The 19,538-nt window shown below is 40.6% G+C and overlaps 2 protein-coding genes across 3 annotated transcripts in view; one reads left to right on the top strand and one right to left on the bottom strand.

The window, feature by feature from the left end:
* LOC141008676 (fatty acyl-CoA reductase 1) overlaps window positions 1-11,943 on the top strand; it is a 54,809-nt gene extending 42,866 nt beyond the window's left edge. Inside the window, exons 6-12 of one of the 2 annotated variants that reach the window (XM_073481125.1) lie at window positions 2,255-2,299; window positions 2,605-2,723; window positions 3,753-3,820; window positions 6,944-7,115; window positions 7,206-7,335; window positions 8,294-8,421; window positions 8,818-11,943. In XM_073481125.1, coding sequence (XP_073337226.1) covers window positions 2,255-2,299; window positions 2,605-2,723; window positions 3,753-3,820; window positions 6,944-7,115; window positions 7,206-7,335; window positions 8,294-8,421; window positions 8,818-8,980 — 825 coding nt within the window. In that variant the 3' untranslated portion in view covers window positions 8,981-11,943. The remainder of the gene's footprint in view (window positions 1-2,254; window positions 2,300-2,604; window positions 2,724-3,752; window positions 3,821-6,943; window positions 7,116-7,205; window positions 7,336-8,293; window positions 8,422-8,817) is intronic. The other variant, XM_073481124.1, reaches the window with a different exon arrangement.
* A 962-nt stretch (window positions 11,944-12,905) lies between these two features.
* On the bottom strand, window positions 12,906-18,599 carry LOC141008479 (endoplasmic reticulum-Golgi intermediate compartment protein 2-like). The gene is made up of 14 exons (XM_073480856.1): window positions 18,506-18,599; window positions 17,508-17,641; window positions 17,306-17,414; window positions 17,132-17,178; window positions 16,954-17,021; window positions 16,764-16,804; window positions 16,254-16,355; window positions 15,760-15,855; window positions 14,957-15,012; window positions 14,640-14,738; window positions 14,245-14,342; window positions 13,983-14,145; window positions 13,734-13,813; window positions 12,906-13,326 (listed from the first exon to the last, which is right to left on the bottom strand). The coding sequence occupies exons 2-14, from the start codon at window positions 17,614-17,616 to the stop codon at window positions 13,246-13,248; spliced, it is 1,149 nt and encodes a 382-aa protein (XP_073336957.1). The 5' UTR covers window positions 17,617-17,641; window positions 18,506-18,599; the 3' UTR covers window positions 12,906-13,245.
* Window positions 18,600-19,538: the final 939 nt, after the last annotated feature.

Below are 19,538 nucleotides of genomic sequence, written 5' to 3'. Positions count from 1 at the left end.
GGATGGAGTTCAGGGTGGCGGAGAAATGGGACACCGAGGGCGGAGACACGCTGACAAAACTGAATGTCACATTGAGGGCGGGAAGTTGGAGAGAGCAGAGAAGTTCATGTAAGGGCTACACTAAGAGATCAGCACAGTTTAACTTGAAAGTGGAGAATTTCCATGATTAAGCTGCTTTCTGTCAAGCTGCTGGTGCTGCAGGCGTCCTGACATCTTCACTTTTTAAAACTGTGAGGAAGGACAGAAATATTACGCCCTCTCAGAGTGAGGTCTTCCTTCTCTCTATACGTAAAGAGGAAATCATTATTCCCTCATCCATTGCAAGTAAACACCCATAAATCCCCTTAAAGCTTAAAGAAAAAAGACGCTTCTTATAAGAATGCAGAACTTGCTTAAGAAACATCACGTTTTTACAATTCCTGCAGTATCAAAGTAAACCAGTGACAGCTGTCTGTATATTCATGAGTGCATTGTGAACTATAAGTGCTAATAGATAATTCTGCTTATTTTTAATGATGTTAACTTGCAGAAATTTGAATTTTAAAGAAGCAGGAATCAGAGAATTTTGACTTTTTAAGCGATTTTTAATGGTTGGAAACTGATCGATAAATCAACCGTTACAGCTCTAAAGACATCCCTTTATTCTAAGAGCCCTACTTCAAGTCGAAGATTATTTTGGATCGTTGTGGTTGATTCTGCCTTTAAAGGTCATTATTTTTAGCTCGTTGTATGCAGTCAGATGAAAGCTGCTCTTTAGACGCTTACGGTCGTTCAGAACCTTCCTGTGAAATAATCAAAGCCACTCAGAGATTCAGAAATGATGCTGCGTAGATAAAATAGCAGAACAACACAGGAAAGTCCTTGTTTATATGGCGTCAGGAAATGTCGGCCTCGTGTGTGTGTGTGTGCGCGCGCTGGGACTGTGACGGCAGCTCCTGGCTCCGTGCTCAGCCTTCAGTTGTAAGCTCGGCCTGGCAGCGGCTCTTCAAAGGGCCTCGCTCACGCTTGGCCATGCAATCGCCTTGGCAGCTCGTGCCAGTAGGCGCTGTGAGGCAGAGGGGGGGATGGGACTGCCTGTTTGTATGTTTGTGTTGATGTGTGGTGTGTTTACAACCACAGTGTGCATCTAGTTCGGTCATTTCATGACTCTTATATCCTCATTTAACCACCATATACGATGCAGATTCATAGAAATGTGTGCTACTTAAGCCTGGCAGGAAGCCATCAACAGATTGCGGTGCTAAAATCGCCGCTGGCCTCAGTGGCCTGTTCCTCTTTGCACTCTATCTGCAGCAGAACATATTATTAGACGCAGGACAAGACCACATAATGGGACTCCAGTCGGATACGCTGGAAACTGCAGCAGTCTATAACCAGTGGTTTCATCCATTTTTAATGGCCTCTAATTGAAGTCGACAATCAGTGCTACCCAGCCTCCCCGGTTCTCCCACCACAGGAAGGAACATGAGACTGACCGGCTGATTCAGCAGCACGTACACAACCACATACGTGTTTCTGTTTGGATCTATAACTGACATCCTGTTCACACCTGGTATTGAAAAGGGATCTGATGTTTTCCGGATAAAAAGTGATCCAATCTGAGATCTCTGTCCCCTGTGAGGAATTTGAGGTCCCAGACTCCCTTTAAAAAATCAGAGTTTTGCGGATTTTTGAGTAACGGGAAACTTTATAAACTTTGTGAAACGGTATCTGTGACAAATTCTTAATTATTTGTCCCCTCTTGTAAATTCGGCATATTTAATACATTAAGTTATTCCTTTCTTCATATAAAAATATTGTGTCAGGTTGTCCTGACATCGCAGAACCGGCATGTTGGCTTCTCGCTGACTAGATAAAGGATCTGCTTCATTAACAGCAGATTAGCTGCACAGTTGTTATTTCTTACTGTACATCATTAATTTTCCACCCGATTTCTTCAATTTATCACACTGTTCTGTTGAATAACACAACTTTTGTCACTTTCATGGCACAAAACAGACTTAATCAGTAACTGGAGATGTGTTTCCTTCAGCTTTCATGCTTACTAAATCTCAACAACAACCTCTATCTTACCTCACTAAAAACAAATATCTGTTCACAACACATTTACACCTTGTATTAATATGCATTTTTCCTTATCCAGAGAATGTGTCCAGATATAGATCAGATTTTAATATCAGGTGTAAACGTGTGTTAATGTCCAATTTGTCGTACGTCTCTAATGATTTTCATGTTCTCTGTTGTTGCTCTTCAGGGTTGGATCGACAACTTCAACGGACCAAGTGGAGTCTTTATAGCTGTAAGTAAAAGAGCTCCTCAGTGTCAGTTTACAACATGGTGAAGACCCGAACACAAAACACCACAGCAGGCAGGTTAAGAAACAAAAAGCGATCTTTAAGTTGGCTGAACGCGAGGAGCAAACACAGTGACACCGGGAACAAAACTGACAAAGACTAAGCTAAAGACATACACAGAAAAAGGCCATAAAGACACAAAGACAGGAAGTGGAAAGTCAGATGAGGATGAATTCTACAAAATAAAACAGGAAACATCTAAACTGAAAACTAAAACAATGACACTAAGACACTGTTTGTCTGTTTTCAGGCTGGAAAGGGGATCTTGCGCACCATGAGAGCCAACAACGACGCCGTGGCTGATCTGATCCCCGTAGACGTGGTCATCAACCTCACCCTGTCTGCCGGCTGGTACACAGCTGTACACAGGTGAGCGCCAGAACAACGGGTTTGTCCTGGCAATGAATACGGGTCATTTTCAAACCCGCATTAGAGGGGCAGTGAAAGAACAATGATTTTTATTTGAACAGTTAAAAAGAAAAAATGAGAATAAACATTTGTGATGATCAGAAACAAGTTAATTGAGGAAAAGCTGGAATAGTGAATGATGAAATGAATAGGCCTTTTACTTATTTATTTATTTCATCTTACAATAACACAAACAAATCGATCAAGGCAAACCAGCACCTCTTGTGTTCTGTGTGCTTAAATTGCTGTTTTTGTCCATGGAGTCTGGTGAGCAATTGCTCGGAGGGAGGGACTTCTTGTATTTATTAGTCATTTAGACAGCAAGGTATGTAAAAATAGACTCCGGGTTAAAAATACTGGAATGACCCTTTAATGTCTGAAGTGATAGAGGAAGTTAGAAGAGAAAAGGTCACACACGAGGTGCAAACTGTTCGAGCTGTCTTCAGTTTACTTCAGAGTTTAAGCGCAAGTCAGAACAAACAAATGAGATTAACAGATTAAAGATATTTGTTGGTACAACATGTCTTTTTTTATTGAACCTATTATGGCAGCAAGCAGCTAGCAAAGATGCTGAAGGCTCCTCAGCCAGAGAGAAGAAGTGGGGGGAAAATAAGATCCACTTAGTCATGACAAAAGTTTTCCTTGGAAAATGTCTTACTCACCAAAAAAAACTTCTAACTCACTTCTCGGCCAAAACTGAGCGGGTCAGATTTTGCATGCTGGAGAGAAAGTGGAGGAAAAGCTGAGCCGACCACTCCCGTATGATATAAGATAGAAAAACCAATAAACCTGAAACAGCTGAGTTTCAGACCCAAATTAGATCCAAACAGACATTTTTCATAAAAGGGGAAACAGCTCATATCTCACAAATGTAATAATGCATCAACTTTGCCACCTGTTATGTGACTATAGCAGTGTTTGTGCACCAGAATGCAGAGCAGCTTAAGCAGGAATACAGACTGGCATAACAACAACCTTCTTCTCCCGCAGACCCAAATCAGCTCTGGTGTACAACTGCACGACCGGCGGCATCAACCCGTTCCACTGGGGAGAGATCGGTAGGTACACTGTTTGTTGTCTTGCTCAAAGGTAATAGAAACCTGTCACTGCACGAGGATATTTATAGAGCTGTTTTCGTCTGCGCCCGCTGGCATCCCGCAGTATTGTTGTCCCGGTTCACGTTCATCATCACAAATCAATACCCCAGTGTTGTGACATAATGTCCCTGTGATGTAGTTAAGTCGAGGTGTTTGTGGTCGGGGCTCTTGTGGGGAGTGTGTGCCACCTGCTGGAAGGAGACAGGAGATGGATTTAAACATTTGGAGGGTGTAAGCAGGAGACTTCAGACATGTTTTCATATCATAGGAGGTCAGCTGGATGTTTTGGTTTGTTCTTGAGAGCAAGGATAAAACCGGTTTCTAAGATAAGCTCAATTACTTTCAAAGGTTTACGCTGTGAAACCCTGTTTGGGAAGATCTCAGCACTATGCCCTTAAATTATCTTTGTTATTCTACTTTAACCCACAAGTCTTAAAATCAATCAGCTTTTTCGTTTTTTTGTTTCTTTTTAATTGAATTATTAAATGTACGTTCTGTTTCCACATGATAACGTCCCAATATTTGATAGAAAAGTCCCCAAGGGGATGTTTTTTATATGAACAGAGATGAAGATTAACTTTTGATTAAACTCAGTCGCTGTCATCAGGTCAAAATGTTTTCGTTTTAATACCAAAAAAACCTGCAAAACCCAGGGTCTCATTCCCATGAGCCTCAGCTGAATTTTGTGCTACTTTGCAAACATGCTGAACTAAGATGGTGAAGAAACACTTTAAAAGTTCTACTTCCTGAACATTAGCATGTGTGACAGCCCTCAGCACTCTTGACTTCTTTGGTTGGAGGGAGGCAAGAAACCTTAAAAAAAAAAAAAAAGAAGGAAGGGTCATTATGTCACTGAATCTCGCCTTGGGGCCGGACTGTGGTGTCAGCTGTAGTGAAGTCAACGAGAGATGCAGTGAGAAACTCACTAAAACCCAACATATCTACATTGTATGACTCCTGATGAAGAAATGCCTCCAGAACACACATCAGAGAGAAGGTTAACGACTTCAGTACAGATTATACCACGGTCTGGCACCAAAGCAAGATTCGGTGACGTAATGACCCTTCCTTCTTTTTTAGGTTCATTGGAGGGAAGCAGGAAGTGCACCACTAATTACCACCTGTGACTGCTGCTCCTCAGTTATATAAGCTGGTGGATTCAGCTGTTTTCTCTCTCTCAACCATGTAACTGATGTTACAGATTTACATACTGTTTATCGTCCTTTTGAGGATGTTAGCATGCTTACGTTGGCACGGGAAAAGCCCCACCATGTGTAGGTCTAGCCTCACATAGCCAGCATGACTACAAACACTTGGTGTTTTTAAAAATGACGTGCGAAAGTCAATCATGCGGCTACAAAGAGACACAACACTGACACAAAATGATTGTGCCCTGGGGTTGTTCCTCGTAATCTGTCCGTGCATCTGGCACCGATTGTGATGCCTTTGCTCATAATAAACAGGAACAAAATACAAGTTGAATCACTCATAATTATTATTACATTTACCCCGATTCATGAAAAATACAAATGACTGCCTTGTTTTTGCTCGCTGGAAGCAAAAACGTATCGTACTCATGAGCTGTGCTGTCTGTAATCACACATAGTTCTTAGACGTGTTTATTTACAGACAGTTTTTATCGTTACATCATTTCCTCTCTGAATTTTAAGCAGATTTGTGATGTATTCAGGCGCAGTCGATGTGAATCTGAGCCTGTGTAGTTTGTGATACTTGTTCTCGTTCTGAGGTCACGATAGCAGCGTTGATATCACACATGAAGACTGAAAAACTCTCATTGTTTCCATCCCAGCGGTCATCAGATACAGTGAGATTAGAGGGCTGTGTAGATGTCGGGCTGGCAGGATGACAAAGGACCCTCTCTCCCCCTGTTTCCTCTCAGATTAGCAAACACGCTCCCTTCACCGAGGAAATTGCGACCAGATGGCTCGTAGCAGGATTAGGTCTCATCGCTGCAACTCGCTGTTATGAAAGCCGTGTTCTCTAATCTCACTCTCACCGAATGAGACGAAGGAATGAAGCTAATCTGAAAACACGGGGATTAGAAGAGGCCGAAAAACAATAGATGATGTTAGGAGATGATGCGTTATGACAAGTGAAGCAGGAGGATCCAGCCCCTTCGTCTCCACTCCCACACCTCGGAGGGCAGCTCAAGGTTAGCGGCGATACTCGGGCCGCGAGGGGGGCCGAGCCACAGCTGGCTGTCACCTCGGATCTGGTCATCCCGGCCCCTGCAACCACCGCACATCTGTTGCCATGGAAACTAACGGTTGGGAGGCCTAGTTTGCTTGCTGTGTGTGATGTAATGTCTGTAGTCACATGGCTGCTCTCCGGGTCTGTGGATGGCTGCTGCTGCTGGATTCTGGGAGAAAGGGGGGGGGGGAGGAAGAGGAGGAGGTGCTGCCCAGCGGGGGGAGTCATTGTGTGGCTGCTTTTCCGCCTGATATTCCCCCGAGAACCAGAGCTGAAAAACCATGTTATGATTTAGGGCAGCCATGTTTCCTGGAAGTCATGATCCTTATGTTGAAACTGTAATCTGTCCGTTCGCTTAACCATTTTTTTAAGTTTCGGGTCAGTGGGTGTTGACAAGCTGGACTACTAGAAAAAGCTTTAAAGGACAGTTATTTCTCTGCATTGCATCATGAAATCCACACCGACTTTATTATCATTACATTCAGGCTACAGAGCGAAGTTAGGCCGGTTGATGCAGAGAACATCAAGCCTCTTATGCCAACTCTTTATCATGATGGTCCACCGGCAGATGCAGACACAATGCTTTTAGAAATGTGCACATTCACTGTGCAACATGCTGTAAGAAAACCACTTTGTCAACAGGTCACGTCACATGCACACAAAGCGCCATCTTGTCGGAAATTTCATGTTAAAGTCTTTATCGGCCGATAGCAATGACATGCTGTTATCGTACATCCTCGGTTGTTTAGAGGAGTGTTAGCTCAGTGGTTTGCAGTAATGAGACACACGAATCGGATTGATATTTTCCCTTATTTCAGAGAAAAAGACTTTATTATGTTGTTTAATTAACCCCTCCTTGTGCACCTTCTGCAGAGCACCATGTGATGTCGTCCTTCAAGAGGAACCCTCTGGAGCAGGCGTTTCGCAGGCCAAACGCCAACATCACCTCCAACTACTTGATCAACCAGTACTGGATCCTGGTCAGCCACAAGTTCCCCGCCCTGATCTACGACCTCTTCCTTCGACTTTCTGGACAGAAGCCGCAGTAAGACTCACAGCGATCTGTCTCATACTTGTAATCTCAAGAGGAGGTCAACAGTGTTGTAGCCTCTGACCTCCATCTGTCTCCCTCTAGGATGATGCGCATCTTTAACCGTCTGCACAAGGCCATCAGCCTGCTGGAGTATTTTAGCAGTCAGGACTGGGAGTGGAACTCGGAGAACTTGAACATGCTGATGAGCCAGCTCACCCCAGAGGACAGGAAGGTCGGTTCATCCACGCACATGCTGCCAGTTTGGGCCAAATATTCTACTTTCTGAGCTTAGTTAGGATGCAGATACTCACAAAAGACAGTTTCATGATTCTCAACTGAACGGCCGTTATAAACCATGTACCGCACTCAAGTATTCCTATTTTATTCCACTTTTAGAGCTGCAGCACTTAATCGATTAGCTCTCAATTATTTTGATAGTTGGTTCATCGGTTTGAGTAATTTTTTAACAAATGAAAGTCAAAATTCTCTGATTCCAGCTTCTTAAATGTGAATATGTTCTGGTTTCTTTACTCCTTTATTTCAGTAAACTGAATATCTTTGGGTTGACGACAAAACACAACATTTGAGGACGTCATCTTGGAATTCGGGAAACAATGAAGGACATTTTATCGACCAAACAACTAATCGGTTAATCGGGAATATTAATCGACAATGAAAATAATTGTTAGTTGTGGCCATTAGTCACTTTATATTTATATTTAACTACATTTCAGGAAGAAATATTGTACATTTTACTGTAGTTCACAAAGACAAGACAAAGTATGTTATCAGCTTGCAAAATATGATTAATTTCTATAAATCAAACTACCCATCAGTATTCGAAGTAGTTAAAATTGGCCCCATGTTGACTAAATACACTGTTATGTAATTGTTGCTTCATATCATTGCAATAATATCGATAAAACGGTTAAGAAGTCATTCTCCACAATGAGTACTTTACTTTTGATACTTTTAGTGCATTTTACTTATAAAACTGTATGTTTACTTAAGTTAAAGTAATTTAACCCTCATGGTTGAGAGAGAAAGTAGTTCTCTCTGGGAACAAACTACATTTAAATGCTGTTCTGGAGTCAGTTGCACCACCTAGTGAGTGAAAGTGGAATTTCATTCATTTTCAATTACAAACTTAGAGCCTTTTTTTTGTCCTAACCATCTTCTCCATCTTACAGACGTTTAACTTTGACGTGCGCCAGCTGAACTGGCCCGAGTACATTGAGAATTACTGCATCGGCACCAAGAAGTACGTCCTGAATGAAGACATGTCCGACATTCCTGCTGCCAGGCAGCATCTGAGGAAGTAAGTGGACGAGAGACAACAACATACAGTAAACACAACAGAACTGGGAGGGGGTCAGTCTGTGCTCTACATTACCCATACTTATCTTAAAATTAATGACTGGTGTTTTGTTCTAATGCAACATTGAGAAGTGTCCGTACAGGTTTCATAAATAATCCTTTCTGTATACTCTGTTAAGAGGCACAGCAGATGCTAGTTTGCATAAAAGTCAACTTTTATATTAGAAAAAGTAGTAAACAAGAGAAATTACAGCTTCAACCTCTCAAAATTATCCAAAAGATAAGAAATTGTCCTCAGGATCCATTTAACTACATTTTCTGCACAAAATGCAAAATGAGTTATCGCTGCATTTTTTAAACCCCTCCTTATTCCTCCTCTCCTTTTCCTCTTTCTCAGACTGAGGAACATCCGCTACACCTTCAACACCCTGCTGGTGGTTTTCATCTGGAGGGTGTTTATCGCCCGCTCCCAGATGGCCAGGAACATCTGGTACTTTGTGGTCAGCCTCTGTTTCAAGTTTCTGTCCTACTTCCGCGCATCCAGCACCTTAACCAACTGAGTCTTCCTCGCCGCCTCAAGCCAGAGACAAGCAGCGCTCACCTTTACATCCGAGACTCTGACCATCTACAAAGGACGCTCTAAATCCTCCTTTGAGTGTGGATTATAAAGGAAGCTCTCTACAGGTGGGGGCTGCAGTTGAGTGAAGCACTCAGAAGGGAAAAAAAGAGGTCTACTAGCCATGAATTATTTGTTTAGTTCCTGTCATCAGTACATGCACTGTTCAGTCATCAGACCCCGTCCAGAAAAAAAGTGTTGCTATCATTTTGTACCTACTGTTTTCCTCTCAAAGTGGCCAATTATATATGCAACAACAAGCCTTTTGTGTGACTTCCATTTTCTTTCCCCACGTCATTGTTTCCATCCTCTTGAATCTCGGTACATCGCCTTGCCTTGTGATAATTTTTTTTCATACTTGAAATATGGCAGCGCTTCAGTGGAGGGCGATTTCTATACGATAATTTTGTTTTCTACTGTGGAGATATCCAACTCCTCTCTTTAATACGCAGGTGATTTGGATATCTGTATGTCTTGCGTTACGTGTATCTACCGCCTTTTTAAGATTACACCCAAAAAAACTAAGTGGTGGTTCTGTCTCAAGGCCAATCCACAGATTATTGAGATGAGTATTAAAGCTGATTCTGACCACACAAGACAACTTATCACTATTTAAACCAAAACATACAGATCTGCCATCGTCCCTGCTGTTGAGGTTGTCACTTTTAACTATCACTTTGAACGTAAACCTTGTTTGTTTGAATGCTCATCCACTTTTTGCCTGTTTGTACAGCAGTTTGTACTGAAACTAAGTTTACTACTTTTACATCTTTATACTTGCGTCAAAGGCTAGTCTGATATATGTGGTAGACCTTGGCAGTGTATTATATATAAATAAGAGTACTTCAGAGTCGAGTTTATTTGTATAGCCCAGTATCACATCCTGTACAATGTCTCCCAACCGAGCCCAAGTTTTCTGGGACAAACTCGCTCAAAGCCCAAAAGGAATTGGGGTTGAAGTTGGAGCCATAAGTGGGGAAATTACAAACTTAACATTAAGTTAGAAATACCAGTGGGATTCTAAAAGGTCCAATGCTAATGTTGTGAATCCAAAATTAAGGAGTCCAAGGAACGGGTCCAGTTAAAGAAGTCCAAAATCAATGATCCATGTCAGAATTGTAGGTATGTGGTGTTGGGGGACCAAGCTAAGATGAAGGAGTCCTTGCCCCAGGTCGTGCCTCTCACCATTACAGTTAACCATCTATTTCTCCATGAAATAATTACCTGGAGATGTCAGAAAATCCCAGGAGGTTGTTTAAGAACACTAACTGTTGTTTTGAAGGTATTTCTAGAAACCTCAGACTCCTAAGAAGATTTATTTTAGTTCTTGAGGCAGGCCTCTGGATACTGAAAAGGTCATGAGGTTTGTTAGATATGTCTGAGAAAGATCATATGTTTATATGTTAGGGTAGATCATAAAAATCAGGCCTAGCATGAAATGTAAGCCAAAGCAGGGAGGCCACAATTGGTCAAATTGGGCTGAAAGCTGGCAGCACATCATCAGAGTAACCGCTAACTGATGCTAACTGTAGCTGCCCTTAGCTAGTTAGCTCAGTTAGCAATGAGTGTTTGCGTTAACAGCGCTTGCAGAGGAGTTTGGGACCAGGGCTAGCTCGTTAGCATGCTAACTTCAGTTGATATCTCTGCAACAAAATACATACACATCACAATATCAAAATAGATATTTATTCACAATTCTGTTGATAATGTATTTGAAAATTTCTCATATAGCCCCTTTAAACCAGAAAAAAGAGTGTTTCGGCTTCTTCTATATGTAAGAAAAGCAAGATCTTTCTCAGACAGCTAGTAAACATGGCAGAGCGTGAAGCGATCATTACAGCTGATTGCAATATAAAGTTTAGTGTCGTCTGCATAGAGTGTATTCACACAGCGGACATTTTCCTCCAGGGTGGGAAACTTGATTAACAGATTAAACCACTTTACAGTTGCTGATCAATCAGGAAATGGTGAAATGATAAGAATTTTGCACACAGCAGTACATTTGAGCTTCCCACCCTGAGTGTGACGTCAGATGAAAATGGCCACCGTGTGAATATGGTCTATTGAAGCAAAGATTCATGCTGCAGCTGTGCATGATTTTTCCAAACAGAAGAATATTGTGAAAGTTAGTGGTCCGAGTACAGAGCCTTGAGGGACACCACACCTTATCTGATGGAGAGATGGACTACTATTCTTGACCTGTGACCTGTTAGTCTGGACTTAAAATCACAAAAGTATGAGGTTATTAAGCGAGGGAGTCCTGGTGTTACATCCTTGACCCGAGTTTTGAAGATCTGTAAATAGTTGAACTATATATTATTCTTATAGAGTACCAAAAAATTGTATTTGACTGTTGATTTTTTGCTTGGTGAGTGTCTTCATAGGATTCCACCACAGAGCTTCCCACAGAGTCTACCAAAAGTGTTAAGTGTGACAGGCAAGTCTGATTTTTACTAAACAAACGAGGAAAACTGTGTACAGTATTGTATGTATTGACTCTTGACAGAATACAAATACATAACAGTTATGAGCCTTTATGGGAGAAAAGGGACAAAAACTAAATAAATGTTTATGCAAAGCCCGTGTCTGTGGTGTAGTCATGGTAACTGTCCTCTCACTTTCAGAGTCGTACGAGGCCTGTATGATGAAGTGGTTTCGTCAGATTTGTTCTTACAGAGCTACAAGGCTTTTGCAACGCTGTCGTTTTGCTCTTCTGTGTGTCCTGTTTGACCGAATTTGCAAACCAAATGCAGAGTGCCGCTCGTAAAAAAAGGGAACCGATTACTTCATCGTATACTTTCTGGTGTCATTTGCAAAAATGTTTGAGCACCTTCATTCCCCCTGCTCTGACAACACTTCATTCAAGTCTGCTTGGCAAAACTGAAATAAAATAAAAGAGAAAAAGTGCAAGTGTGCTGCAGTCCATTCAACTCACCTTCTACCTCCGCTTGTAGTTTCTTCATAAATCCATTACCGGCTTCTTTCACCTGAGACGTTTGGCCTTTTGATAAATAATGTTATTTATTTCTGGCATTTCAGCTGCGTACAGGTGAATGTGACATGTCATTTGTCAGGAGGAGAGAACACAGCGAGTGAAAACAGTAAATGTTTAATGTCTTGTTCCTTTTTTTCTTTTTTTATTTGTTTGAAGTAAAATATCCCAGTGATGTCGTCAGCATTATCTCAGCTTTGGTTCAAAGGCTTTACAAACTGAGCACGTGGAGTTTGAAGGTCACAGACATTTACTATGCAACAGCTCTACAAAAGAAGTGGTTTAGTTGCATTATGGGAAATGTAGGATCCAGGGGTTTGGAGCTTAATTCACACTAGGGACTTAAAAGTCATGATATTTTGGTCTCGGCTGCTTTTATTTATAACCGTTCTTTTTAATACAAATAAAACAGAGCCTGACTGATAGTCGATTGTTTTGGGCTGTTGCTAATACCAGTATTGGGGAGTTAAAACAATAACAGCCAATTGATATAAAGGTCGGGCTCCGAAGCACAGTGGTAAATAACAGGTATGCCCTTTAAGCTTTTATGCAGTAACAGAGCAGTTTAGGGCATTTTTCAGTTCTATAAGACTCCTAATTTTGTGTTTCATGTTCTCTTGTTAAGTCTCCAGACTTCAAATTACCTTATTTTCTTTGCTATTCACACTCCAATGAGCTTATGAATTCACCAGATACACTCACTTGCTGCACCTAAAATATCAGTTATTAGCGATTTTTGAATTTTTTTGAACCGAACCCAATGAAGAGATCCACGTATTTGAAGACCATCTATCTGTTTTTTTTGTGACTCTTATGAAGATTGAAATGTTTTCCACAGATTCAAATCACAGACATACTTTTTTTAATTCAGGGATGTTTTAAACTTTAATGGATGCTATTACAGCAAATGGAACATAAAGCCTGACAACATTTCTTAAGAAACACCATCACAGGTGTTAAAAAGGAAATGTTATAAAAGGCATGTATAAAGTTAACAAAAGCACAATAAATACAAAGTGGTGGACAGAAATATGTATGAAAAGTCTGTAAAACACTTTAAATATTTAACAGTACAGTGTTTAACAGACTGCTTTACATTTTTAAGTAGAAAAACAATTTCATGAGGTATTGTAATGTGGAAAATTAAAAAACACATATAGTAACACAGGACTGATATGTCAGGACAGAAGGCAGAATCAGCAGTTTGACGATGGCCGCTACTCCTGAGGGACGTTGTCAGCCAACAACGGAGTCTGGTGATTGTTTAGATTGTTCATGTGGTTGTGCAGCTGCACATCCTGCAACAGATTCAGCACAGGTACGTCTATTAGATCTGCTTCAAGGTGAAAAACCACTGATTTTAAAGGTGCAACATGTAAGACATGGTCACTCCAAAACAACAGGGGGCAGCATATTACCACAGTAACCACCAACTGCTGCTCACTATACTCTTTGCTGTAGCTATTAGCTGCTGTTAGCTGGTTAGCTAATGGCCCTATTAGCTGACTGGAGGCTCCAAGACCGACGGAGGTCAGCTTGAATACAGGGGGATACAGTATGGAGGTGATTTACAGCCGCTTTTCTGCTTAATAAGTAAAATAAGTGTAAGAATATTTCCTTTATTGATATTTTGTGAGCTTATTTTGCATCTTTTTGAGACCAAAAAAGCTAAGACACCTGTATTTTTGATATGGTAAAGACTCACCTCTCTGGGCCGATATACTCCAAGTTTGAAGCGACAGCAGACAACATCGAAAAAGAAGCCAACAAGTCCATGGAGCATGCCTTTAACAGAGGAACACAGCAATGAAAACTAAACTAGCTGAACTTGTTTTTACTTTGAATTCAAAATTGCAGAATCCAGGGCTTCAAATTGACTTTAGCTAAACGCCCCACGTCCTTCACTTATGTTGCATTTCTTCTTCCTGTGTGCCACTGTTGACACCAGACTTGCCTGTGGTGGAGAATATTCCCCCGATGATGCCACACAGTCGCACCAGGAACTGCCACAGCGGCATGTGCTGCTCGCTGACCGTCACCATCAGAGAGCTGGTGTCGTACTTCACAAAGATGCCGGAAACGCCGTGACTGCCCGCTGCGTGGTTTATCACCCGCTCCTGGAAAAAATAAGACCGCTTCTGTTTTAACTCTCCATCCTCTGTGCATCCCTCCTGTAGCTTATTGATATTATTGGGTTTTGAATACTTCTTACTCACCCGCTCAGTCACAGAGAACTGGTGTGTGTCTGCAGATATCTTGTATGTGTTCAGCCTGGTTGGAACCACTGTGATGAAGTACTGGAACATCTGGTTATCTGGAGTAAAACAAGGTAATAATGTGTGACAAATCCCAATATTATAGGCGTTTACATCAATTTAATGAAGGAAAACTATGCTAAACCACAGCTATCTGTAAAAAAAAAAACTCTTTCCAATAACACCTACTTAGCAGTGATCATCCAAGGTGAGCTAAGGACAGTTTGGGTTAATTCACGATGCAATAAATGTCTCTACACGTCATTAATTCTGCTGAAAACTCAGTTCGAATATAGGAAACCACTCCATCATGTGTTTTATCCTCTCCTATCTCCTGAAAAACTGCAGTAACTTACTGTTGTAGGTGATTTTCTCGGTGCCGTCCAGAGGATTGATGATGCCTGGTATCTCCTCCCCGAAAGATAAATGGTCTATTCGATGGGAGAAGTTGTACGCTGGAACGCAAAGATGAGAGGAAGCGCAGGTTCAGTCAAGGACGCGGGGAGTCACTGAGTGAAACTGGAAAAAAAGCCTGCATATAATGCTTTTTAAGTAATTACTCAGTATTATAGATAGGAAAAAAACAGCTTTCAAATGCAGTTATTTTGCTCTTAAGCAAGCCAAGGAAAGTAAGAATGCAATGCAAGCATAAACAGAAAAAACAGTTACATACTGTCGTGGCTCACAAAAGCTGCAATGTGGGCGTGACCCTGAGGATGGTGAATGGGCCTGAAAAAGACGAAAGAGGTCCATCAGCTCTATGTAGCAATGTCAGTTAATCATGTCAACTCAACTCATGTTGAGGAATTCACTGCTAGACTCCCTAAAAACCAGATATTTCACACATTGGAGAGCTCCATGACGGTTTCGGCCCACGCTCTCAGCTCTGAGGTAACCTTGTTTTCCTATAATTTGAATATTTGGTTTCACACCTGCAGTATTTACTGTGAGATAGAAAGTGATTGTCTGCCTTGTAGGCCAGTTTGGGCGGTTTTAATGGATGTCTGCTCTTAGGAAGTGTTTAGGAAGTCTGGTGACATGGTATAAAGCAGAACTAAGTCCACATAGGGAGCCTGTCACAGTGGATGCGAGGGTTTAGGGCTGTTCCACTGTCAAATCATCAGGTGCAGGAAGGCTCTCCCGCAGACATTTTAATCCCTTTATAGCCACTTTCCAGAAGTCCACATTTCTGCAGACTTTTCCTGAGGGAATTACCCACAGTTCATAGAGTGGTAATCAAACACAGGGTTACCATCGGTTACCAGGGGACACCTGAAAAAGCTTTTAAATAACCAATCTCGATGATGCCGCTCTTAAATATGTGATTCATTTCATAATTCTTGCAACAAAAATGCCCACGAGGCTCACAAACACAAACACTACCAAGTTTTCAGGGAGTCCAGTGTAGTCTTAACGTGGAGCTGAGCGACCTCTAGTTCTATCTGTCAGCTCCTTTTTGAACAGATCGTTTCTTACTTTCCAACAGTGATGTGAAGGTTTCCTGCCACCTTGTTGACGTAGGCGTGCCCATGTATCCTGCAGGCGTTGAGCGGCTCCATAGAGGCATCCTCCCTGCAAACACACAGGCAGAATATATACCAATACAGCTCCGACATAATATCTACTTTAATATTGTCTATAATAATGTTCAAGGTTTTCTTACGCTATGACAGTGGTGTTAATTATATGTTTCAGCAGTGAGGTCATAACTGTACTGAGCTGCATTACATTCAGCAGTGTTTTTTTAATATTCTGCCTCCATCAAGCAGGACTGAATTGCATTAGATCGTACATGTGTACCTAATAAATTGGCCACAGACTGTTAACTGACTCCTTAATTGTTCATCAGCAGTATATCTGAGCAGCTATACCAGAAAAAGTCACTTTATTCTGTTCAAATAAGAACAAAACTTAATTGTTTTATTTGTTTTTGTAAAATAAATGAAGAATTGATCACGTCTGAAACTAACCGTGGCGGCAGGGCAGTGGGACCTCCTTTGAGCAGAGTTTTGTAAAGGACTTCCTGAAGAGCGTGTTCCTCTCTCAGCCGGCTCTGAATGACCGTCAACGTGCTGAGTACGAAAAAAACATGGACACATGCGAGGCACAGCTGAGCGCTTCAGGAACGACTTCAAATACAATAACTGAAAGGACAAAGAATCTCGACAGATGAAATGTCTATTCAAGTTTTTCTACATAATGTTCTGCTTTCCATGGCCACAAAAATAAAGTTTCTTCTTCAGTGTGGCTGCAAGTTTTATCACTTTTAATACACTTTTTGAGGTCGTAAAAATGATGAAGATAATCGCAAAAAAGACGACTAAGAATGAAAGAAAAACAACATTTTTATCAGACCTTTTAACCTGAATCTAAGTAATAAAACACCGTATTTAAGTACATGAAAACCTTCAAATTTGATAACATAATTCTAAATTTTAAAAGATTTTAAGGTACCTGTAGACATCTTGTTGTTTGCTTACCTTTGCCACAGCCTCTGATTTGGGGTCAGCTCAAAAATCGCCTGAAAAAACATGCAAAAGAAGAGATGCAGTTGTGAAAAACAATGAAAAGTAAAATAAATTTGAATGCCTTTTGTCTTCTGCACAACAAAACAATTTAACACAGAATCAAACCTGACTTAAAGTTCGGAGACACATTTTTTTTACTCACAGGCTCGTAGTGGAGGCCGTTGGAAGTGATCATGGTCTCAGCCAGGTCCAGAATATCTGCTCCAACATCTGCAAACATAGACAGAAAACACACATGATTACTGCAGTAACTGGCACATATTTACACCTGTAATGCACTTTAATGAGTAAATTATCTATGTGAGAGACAGAGTACTCACGCTGGCATTTCATGGCGACTGTAATGTCAACGTTTATTCTCAATTTACTGAAAAGATAAGAGAATAATTTAAGTTGTACAGTAATTTCCTGCAATATGCTGTGATTTTGAGCATGTAAGAAGGTGGATAGAAGTCAAAAGAAAGTCTGCCTCTCTTTGAAAGCAGGAAGCTTACCTGGAGAAGTCCTTGTCGACCTCATATTCGTATTTCATCCAAGTGTCTCTATAAACAAAGAACTCTAAGATAGCCAGAAGAGCCATGGCACTGAAAGCTATCAGGGACACTGTGGATGAGACAGACAGGGGTTGTTAGCGTCGTGTCAAACCAGGTTTGTCAGCAAACGTCTGATATCTTCACTGTGAGACGAGTGACTCACCTGTTCCTCCGGAGGCTGACGTCTCCACATAGCTCTCAGACACTTTGGGGAAGGCGTCCAGCTCCTTCACCAGGCTCAGGGCTTTCTTACGTGACAGACGCCTCATCATCAGGTTCTGGGCTGATCTCCACCTCCTCAATCACAAATATAGAACAGAGCCTCAGTGTTATATTCAGGACTCCAGTCTGCAACCAACAGCTTTATACTTCTGTTATTAGAAGAAAACACCACCATGTGTCTACTGTCTAGCAGTGGAGCTGAACAATTAGACGGCAATACTGACATTAACATTACAGATTGCAGACATCGTAAAACACTCTTCATTAGCAGCTTTCCTGATTTAATAATAACACCACACTGTTTCCAATCACTGAAAGACATTAGCACAAATTACTTCAACTTAGATTAATTAAACAGGCAGTATATTTTACATATTAAAAAAATAACTCTTTGCTTTGATGATATAACTGAGTTTTTAAAAAAAACATGAAATAAAATGGTGACTAATAAACATAAAATTAAATAATATTTTCAAGTGGCTTCCAAATATTGAAGCTTTTTTTGTATTTATTTCAATAAAACAAAATGTATTTCATTAAAAAAATACCAAAAAAATGTGATAATCAAACACACTGCATTGTCAATAATATTACACTGGATTATCAAAATCGCACCCATATATATCACACTTATAACACTTGATATTGGACCCAAAACCACATATGCTGAATAAGTCATGCACTTTAAATACCCCTATACAACATAATAATATAAAATATATTAAAAAATATAAATAAAATAATAATATTCTATCGTATCACCATCAGATACGACAGAATAATATAAACTAAGGTTACTATACAGTCAGTACTGACTATAACAGATAGGCTAAACCTTTGGAAACAGTCTTAACACTGGAAATGTTTGATAAACGGTGATATTAATCTACTGACCGTCTCCCTAAAGCATTAAAACCTTTTATTTATCCTTCATCTTACCTCTTGTATCATATATTCAGGTGTTAACTCGCGGTAAAGTGTCCATTGAAGCCACAGTCGTCATGTTATGACAGCTGCCTGGATGATACCTGGATGTCGCTGCACCTTGATGCCTCCATGCTAGCTCTCAGAGGAGGGGGGCGGGGCTCGCTTCTTCCTCGTTTGGGTACGACGTGACGTCAGCGCGTCCGTAGCGTGCGGCGTGACCGCGCAGGGAACACTGACGCGCTTCAGACAGGAGGTGGCGCTTTAATACTGACATGCTGCCCCCTCTTTGTAGAGTCCTGTCTGAATTAAAGGGGCAATGTGTAGTTTTGGAGATGTATTTATAATATTGATGAGGTAATAATACAAACTCAGGATATTTATGAATAAACAAGCTGTTCTCAGAGGTAAATAAGGTCTCCAGGACACTGAAAGGTGGCAGGGTCCGCCACATATAAACAAAGTAAAACAGCATGAAATTGTGTTGTCCTTTTAAAGTCAGTTTGTTTATTCAGTTTATTCTGTCATGAAAACTAAGAGAGTTTGTTTATTTTGGTAAGGCATTAAAAAAAAGATCTTTGTCTAGTTTGAGAAAAGAAATCCCGTTGATTTTACGCTTGATTTCGAAAACACTAAATGAGTCGTGAGCAGTGGCGGAGGAAGTTTTCACATCATTTACTATGCTGTAAAAAAAAAGTACTTGAAAATTGAAAATGTTATCAAATAAGATTAGACAAGTTAAAATATAACTTTTTTCAATCCTGAAGGAAATTATTGTGCCAGAAAATTCTCAAATAAACAGTTACATCAGATAAAAATACAAAAACACAGTAGACTAATAATTTAAAAAAAGTATAAAAGTAGTAAATGCTGACATTAGTGCCTAATAGAATAAGAATACATATAGAATAAGGTACATTTTGGAAGAGATGTGTAACCTGGTGAACAGTGAAAAAGTAATATTGCACCTGATATTGTAAAAAGTTGTATTGCAAATACTAATGAAGATAAAAGTAATGAGTATATGCGTATAATCAATTAAAATGTA

This window comes from Pagrus major, chromosome 14 (assembly GCF_040436345.1).
Source record: "Pagrus major chromosome 14, Pma_NU_1.0".
Taxonomy (NCBI): domain Eukaryota; kingdom Metazoa; phylum Chordata; class Actinopteri; order Spariformes; family Sparidae; genus Pagrus; species Pagrus major.
The sequence above is the reverse complement of the archived record's forward strand: the minus strand, read 5'-3'. Positions and strand labels throughout refer to the sequence as shown.